Source organism: Lipotes vexillifer, unplaced genomic scaffold (assembly GCF_000442215.2).
Source record: "Lipotes vexillifer unplaced genomic scaffold, Lipotes_vexillifer_v1.1 scaffold21, whole genome shotgun sequence".
Classification (NCBI taxonomy): Eukaryota; Metazoa; Chordata; class Mammalia; order Artiodactyla; family Lipotidae; genus Lipotes; species Lipotes vexillifer.
Window position 1 is genome coordinate 496,364 of NW_006774065.1, and position 7,534 is coordinate 503,897.

At 59.3% G+C, this 7,534-nt stretch overlaps 1 protein-coding gene across 1 annotated transcript in view; it reads left to right on the forward strand.

Moving 5' to 3' along the window:
• Positions 1-7,534, forward strand: part of DHX37 (DEAH-box helicase 37) — a 31,036-nt gene that overhangs the window by 14,020 nt on the left and 9,482 nt on the right. The window contains exons 7-13 of the mRNA XM_007448738.1: positions 1,261-1,357; positions 2,227-2,340; positions 5,025-5,126; positions 5,296-5,410; positions 6,032-6,127; positions 6,332-6,414; positions 7,119-7,251. Coding sequence (XP_007448800.1) covers positions 1,261-1,357; positions 2,227-2,340; positions 5,025-5,126; positions 5,296-5,410; positions 6,032-6,127; positions 6,332-6,414; positions 7,119-7,251 — 740 coding nt within the window. The remainder of the gene's footprint in view (positions 1-1,260; positions 1,358-2,226; positions 2,341-5,024; positions 5,127-5,295; positions 5,411-6,031; positions 6,128-6,331; positions 6,415-7,118; positions 7,252-7,534) is intronic.

Here is a 7,534-nt window from a genome sequence, read left to right on the forward strand (position 1 = left end):
GGGGCACGAGCCCTTGTCCCCTGCGTCGGCAGGCGGCCTCTCAACCACTGCACCACCAGGGAAGCCCCTGTGGATCCTTCTAGACAGTTCTGTGCACAGACAGGCAGTTCTGTGTGTCTCTGTATTTCTCGCTGTCTGGCTGCTGTGTGAACGGTTCATACTGTTCACGCCCTTCTGTATCTTGTGCCATATCAATGCGTACCTTGAAAATTACAGTACATACAAAGCTGCCCCTTTCTTTCATTCTCTTCAACTTTTAAATTTATTTCTTTCTTTGTTTGTGGCTGCGTTGGGTCTTCGTTTCTGTGCGAGGGCTTTCTCTAGTTGCGGCGAGCGGGGGCCACTCTTCATCGCGGTGTGCGGGCCTCTCACTATCGTGGCCTCTCCCATTGCGGAGCACAGGCTCCAGACGCGCAGGCTCAGTAATTGTGGCCCACGGGCCCAGTCGCTCCGCGGCACGTGGGATCCTCCCAGACCAGGGCACGAACCCGTGTCCCCTGCATCAGCAGGCAGACTCTCAACCACTGCGCCACCAGGGACGCCCAGTTCTCTTCAGCTTTTTAGTGTGAAATCTCCAAGCGTGTACAAGAGTGGAAGGACTAGTATGATGAGCCCCCACGTACCTGAGACCCAGTTTGGAGCAAATCTCAGATCTCGCATCATCTCGGCCTCAATATTTCACTGTGCGGGTCTGAAAGATCCTGAGTCTGGGGGATTTTGGGGGTTGTTTGTTTTCTTGGCCACGCCCCGAGGCTTGGGGAATCTTACTTCCCTGACCAGGGATCGAGCCCGTGCCCGCTGCAGTGGAAGCACAGAGTCCTAACCACAGGACCACCAGGGAAGTCCCTGGGGTTTTTTTTTTTTTTTTTTTTTTTAAGAATAGGATTCTGAAAACATAACTGCAGTACCACCACTGTCACTAAAGAGTGTATCATAACTCCAGAGTGTGCTCCGGTCCGTGTTCCCATTTCCCAGGTTGTCTCCTAAACAGCTTTTACAGTTGGTTGTTCACATCGGGCTCCAGCCAGGGTCCGTGTGCGTGTTTGATTGACGTGCACTTCACTTGCCCATGACAGCTCCTGGAGAGGGAGGCGGGGTGGGCCTGTGTCCCGGCCTTGCTGGGGGAGCCGGTGGGCCCTCTTCTCGGCCGCCTGCCCAGCGGTGTCAGGCCTGCTCCTCTGCCCACCTTGGAGTGGCCGCATGGCTGCAGCCCCAGGCAGTTGCAGGTCTGGGGGACCGAGCCGTAGCCTGTGCCCACAGGGTCGTCTCCTATCAGATCCGATACGAGGGAAACGTGACCGAAGAGACCAGAATCAAGTTCATGACCGATGGCGTCTTGCTCAAGGAAATCCAAAAGGTTGGTTGCTCATCTGGTGTCACAAAGCAAGGCTGGTAAGCCTGGGGGCGGGGGGCTAGGCTGTCACCTGGGGTGGGAGCAGTGAATGTTGGCAGAGCACTGTGTTTACCACCGTGCTGCTGTGTGACCTTGTGCAAGTTACGCAACCTCTGTGATCCTTGGTTTCTCCATCTGCAAGCTGGTACCTTCCTCCTAATTGCTTTGAAACAAAAATCGTGTGACGCACGAAAGCACCTTAGCACACCACCTCGTAAGTGCTCATTAAACGTGAACTTGTATTTTCAGTGTGGTTTTGTTCACAGACTGTGTGTTAGCCAAATGCACACTGCTTCTCTTGGGCTGTATGACGTCCCAGAGGGCAGAGGTGACTCCTGCCTCAAGGCCACCTGGGACGGTGGCTGTGTGTTGTGGCGCCGATGGCCCCTTCCTGTACCGCACGTGCTGAGCTCTTGCCCCTGGTCCCCACCCAGCATCCCCTCGTTCCTGTTTCCTGCCTGCCCTCCCCGCCCCATGGGCATCTGCATTTGGTAGCTCAGCTCTAATAGATTGTAGCTGCCTTTTCTCTAGAAATTTCTCTGCCAGGGCCCAGGCCCCATGCTGTGTACTTAACAGATAGTAATTGTCATCAAAACTTCACCGTGATCCCGTGAGATGGGTCCCGTTGTCCCATTTGACAGATGAAGAAAGAGGCCTGGGAGGTGAAGCAACTGGCCCGGGGTTGTAGGCCAGGACTCCCCGCAGGCCAAGTGCTCTCGGATCTGTGCCGGCTACCAGAGGGGCTCCTTGAGCAGGCACTTTGGGGTGCACAGTGACCTTGGGGTGCTCAGGCCCGGCTGGCTGACCTCATCCCCGACCTCCCCCGCCCCCAGGACTTCCTGCTGCTCAAGTACAAGGTGGTGGTCATTGACGAAGCCCACGAGAGGAGTGTGTACACCGACATCCTCATCGGCCTCCTGTCCCGCATAGTGTGTCTCCGGGAGAAGGTAGGTGAGGGTGCCGGGGAGCCCCAAGTCCCAGGCCACGGCTCCCACAGCCCACGGCGGTCTACACCCGGGCTGCTGCCGTGAGAGGGCCTCCCGGGACAGGACCCCCCAGGCCCGGTGCTGGGCTGCGGGTCTTGGTGTAAACAGACCCTGTGTGATCCCCGTCCTGGGTCCAGCCTCATCCGCTGTGACCCTTCCCTCTGTCCAGAGCAAGAGGCTCAAGCAAGGAGACCGTGGTAGGCCAGGCTCCACTGCAGCCAGCTCTGAGACGCTAGCCAGGTCTTTGGAACTCGCAGCGCTGGTGGGGCCACCCAGCCAAGCCCTTATGCTCCACGTGCTCTGAGATGCTTGCCCTGTGCCCGACCTGGGGTCTGCCTCTGCCTGCATCTCCCCCACCCCAGATCAGGCAGGGGCGGATGTCAGAGGAATGCTGCCCTGGAGTGGGAGCTCTGTGGAACAGTCCTATTCTGGCCCCCGCCAGTCCTGCCGAGAGGTTGGCACTTTACCACGCCCAGTTCTTAGAAGTGCAGAACCTTTATCAAATGGACATCAGGTCTGTGTGTGCTGTGTGCCAGGCGCCAGGCACATCGCAGTGAACAGGACAGAAGTTCCTGCCTTTGTGGGGTTTCCATTTTCTTGAGGGCAACTGACAGTAAGCAAGCTCAGAAAGCCTGTGAGCTGGTGACGGACAAAGCCGGGGCGAGGGGGCAGTACCAGGCAGAAGGTGGAGGGTTGGTAGTGAGAGAAGACTCACTGAGAGGGTGACCTTTGAGTGGGGGGCTGGAGGAAGTGAGTGAGTGAGGAGGGGTACTGGTGGGAGGAGTTTCTGAGAATTGAGAATAGCCGGTGCAAAGGCCCTGGGGCAGATGTTGGCCTGATATCTTGCGGCGGGGCGGCGGGGGGGGGGTTGTGACTTTATTTTACACAATGGATGCACTTACAGTGTACGATTCAGTGGTTTTTAGCATATTCAGAGTTGCTATATCACCACCACGATCGACTTTAAAATATTTCTGTCACCCTGAAAAGAAACCCTGTACCCTTCAGCTGCCATCCCCGTCCTCCTACACCCCCCATCTCAAGGCATCCACCAGTGCACTTTCTGTCTCTATGGATTTATCTATTCTGGATATTTCATGTAAGTGAAAAGACACACATGTGGCCTTTAGTGATTGTTTTCTTTCACTTAGCACATTTTCAAAGTTCATCTCCATTGTGGCCTGTGTCAGTGCTTCATCCCTTCTTATGGCTGAACCATCATGTGTGGAGGGACCACATCTCGTATGTCCATTCATCTGTTGGGGGAGAGTTGGGCTCTTTCCGCGTCTTGGCTCTTGTGAACGTCCGTGTCCGGGTCTCCATGTGAACTTGTTTCCTTTCTCTGGGGTCTGTGCCCAGGAGCAGAGCTGCCAGGCCCCATGGGAGCTCTGTGTTGAACCATTTCGACCATCCCAGACCATCTTCCGCAGCGGCCGCGTCCCTTATGTTCCCGCCAGCAGGGTACAGGCTGTCAGTTCACGTCCTCGCCCACGCTTGGGACTTCCCATGATTTTAGTCCTCACCATGGTCTGGATTTGTGTGTTGAGGGCTGTCAGGCAGCCTAGGGTGGCGGAGCGGAGTGAGGGAGCTGGGGAGAACAGGAGATGCAGGGAGGTTCGTGGGGTGGGGCAGACAGGGCAAGTTGTTGCAGGAAGGAGACGGGGCCTTTGGTCTGCGCTGTGCCTCTCACCTTGGCTTCTGTTCACCGAAAACGCTGAACTTTGGGGTTTGGACCGTAAGAGCCTCAGAGGACAGCTTCCAAGGGCTCGAGGGCAGAGTCCACCAGGGGGCACAGTAGCTGCTGCCCAGGGGGCTGGGAACCAGGCACCCGCCACCGCAGTCACAACGTCAAGGGGGAGGGAGGGCTGAGACCACCACACCCATTGTGCCGGTGTGCCAGGTGGACCCCAGGCTCAGCCCTCCTGTCTCGTCTCACAGCATCAGAGCTTGACTCAGGGGAATCTTTTTTTCATTCCTTTTGGCCACGCCGCATGGCTTGCAGGGATCTTAGTTCCCTGACCAGGGATTGAACCCACGCCCTCGGCAGTGAAAGCACCAAGTCCAAACTACTGGACCGCCAGGGAAGTCCCTCGGGGCTATCTTTTTTTTTTTAATTAATTAATTAATTTGTTTATTTTTGGCTGTGTTGGGTCTTCATTGCTGCGCACGGGCTTTCTCTAGCTGCGGCGAGCAGGGCTACTCTTCATTGCCGTGCATGGGCTTCTCATTGCGGTGGCTTCTCTTGTTGTGGAGCACGGGCTGTAGGCGCACGGGCTTCAGAAGTTGTGGTGCACGGACTCGGTAGCTGTGGCGCACGGGCTTAGTTGCTCCGCGGCATGTGGGATCTTCCCGGACCAGGGCTTGAACCCGCGTCCCCAGCATTGGCAGGCGGACTCTCAACCACTGCACCGCCAGGGAGGCCCCTCGGGGGTGTCCTAAGGGCTCCTTTACAAGCCACTGCCGCCCACTTCTTCCACGTTTTCTTAGACCTTGGCAACCAGGAAGAGGATTGAGGATTGGGGCGGGGTGGGGCTGGAGGGAGGCCAGGAGGGCAGGGCAGGTCTCCCCCAAGGGCCCCCCCCCCACCCCCCATCAGTGTTCCTGGCCCCGGGCGGCTCTGGGCCCCCGGGTCTGTCGTCCCCCAGAGGCACTTGCCGCTGAAGCTGCTCATCATGTCGGCCACGCTGCGGGTGGAGGACTTCACCCAGAACCAGCGGCTCTTTGCCCAGCCGCCCCCCGTCATCAAGGTACCGCCCAGGCCAGGGTCTCAGGGCGCCGGGGGAGGTGGGTGGGATCGTAGCACCAGACGGATACCTTCGTGGTCAGAGAGTTCAAGGAAGGGGAGGGCCCGGGCCTGGGCTCAGGTCACCCCTGACCCCCGACCCCGACCCCGTGCTTCCCTGGGCGTCCTCGTAGGTTGAGTCCCGGCAGTTCCCGGTGACCGTGCATTTTAACAAGCGGACGCCACTGGAAGACTACAGTGGGGAGTGCTTCCGGAAGGTCTGCAAGATCCACCGCATGCTGCCCGCAGGTGAGGCCCTGGGCAGGAGGAGGCCAGCGCTCCCCTTGCAGACCCGGAGGTGCAGGCAGCAGGGACTCAGGTGGTCACTTGGCCTCGCTGTGCCTCAGTGTCGTCACTGGTCCCAGAGCGCTCACAGCACCTGCCCTGCCATGTTCCGCCCCAAGGATTGCGAGGCTTCAGGGACTAACTGGGTAGGGGGTGAGGGGGTGGAGGGTGCCTTTTGTCCCCACAGACGCAGGGCAGGTGAACAGGTGTGTCCCACCTGAGTCTCACTCCTGACCCCCTCACAGTTCTCACCATATCCCCGTGGCACGTGCTCCATTAGTTCCGTTCACCAGGTGATGGACCCTTGGGTTGCTCCCACTTCCCCGGAGGAGAGGTGCTTTCCCCGTGTTTTGGGCTCATGGCCGGGGCGGGATGCCAGCTCCCACGGCAACTGTTGAGCTCCTTGTCCCAGTGCCCTCGGTGTGCGGGCAGCTGCCTGTTGCTCGTCTGGGCCTCTGCAGCCCTGGTTTGATCAGCACTTCCTTGCACCCCAGCTCTCAGATCAAGGCCTGGCACACGGTCACGGCCAAGGCAGCGTCTGCTGGGTGAACGAGCGGGTCATGGCGGGGCTGGTTCTCCCCACAGGCGGCATCCTGGTGTTCCTGACAGGGCAGGCAGAGGTGCACGCGCTGTGCCGCAGGCTGAGGAGAGCCTTCCCGCTTGCCAGGCACAGGCCTCCAGGTAACCCCAAGCTGAAGCCCCTCACCCAAGAGGCTGCGGGCGGTCAGCCTGGGCTTCGGAGCCTCCCCCAAAAGAGCCAGCCCTTTGCCCGCCCTCCCGTCCCCCCAGTGAATGGTGATCGATGCAGTGACCTTACCCTGGACCCCGATGACCTGGCACCAGCCACAAGATGGCCTTCTCCCTAACGTGCTCATCTTTTCCCAGAAAAAGACGATCAGAAAGATTCGGTAGAAGAAACGCGGAGGTTTAAGAAGTCGCAGGCTCGGGCGAGGAAGGCCAAGGCCACGGTACGTAGAGGCCGGAGGGGGCAGCTCAGGCTCTGCAGCCGCCTTGTCCATGTGCTGGCCGCTAGCCCTGTATGGCTGCACAGATGTAAATTTAATTAAAACCAAATAAAATTAAGATTCAACTCCTCAGTCGTGTTAGACACATTTCAGGTGCCCAGTGGCCACCTGGGGCTGTGGGTGGCCTTGTTGGGCAGCTGGGGTCTAGAACCTTCCTGCCGTGGAGGGAGGGGTTGACTGGTGCTGCTCCGGAGGCTGCAGCGTGGGCTGCGACTTAAAACATTCCAGGCTCCCTGTACTGGGGGCCTGGAGGAAGTTTCTTGAAGGCCCAGCCCCGAGCCCTGAGCAGGGCCTGCATGGATGCCCAGGGAGGGTCAGACAAGGGAAAGGGGCCCCTCGTGCTTGCTGAAGAGCTGGGGGGCGGGTACGGCCCGGCCGGGCGTGGGGGGCAGTCGCCCCAGGGCATCTGCAGGACGTCACTTCTGCTTTTACAGCATGCCAGGCAGGGGTCTCAGGACTGCACATGTATTAGCTCGTAGCATCCTCACGGCAGCCCTTCGAGAAGTCCCGTGATCGTTCCCAACTCTTAGATGAGGATACCGAGGCAGGACGGGGTCGAGTGACCTGCCCAGGGTCACGTGGCCGCGGGCGCTGCTCGCAACGCCGGTCTCTTGCAGCCCATGGTGCTGATGTCTTGTTTACCGTAGACGCTGCCCCAGATCAGTTTGGACAATTACTCGGTGTTGCCAGCGGGCGGAGGTGACGAGGACAGGGAAATGGACGAGGAGTCGCTGGGCTCCGACCTGGACCTGGACTTAGGGGACGACGGGACGGACGGAGGTGGGTGGGATCCGCTGCGGCCTCTGCTCCCACCGCGTGGGCTTGGGTCGGGCGATGGGCCCTCTCCAGCAACGAGCCCCAGGGGAGCTGGGGTTCCTGCTTGCTCTGCCCCCTGCTGTCTCCTGAGCTCCTGAAACCACCTGGCACAGAGGAGGCCCTCAGGTCTCTGTTGTGCTGGTTGTAATGGGGGCGCCACCCGCGGGCTTGGCTTTGCTGGGTGAACGCAGGCCTTGGGGGTTTGCGGCGGGGGGGCAGAATCAAGCCCTTAGTGGTCCCCACACAG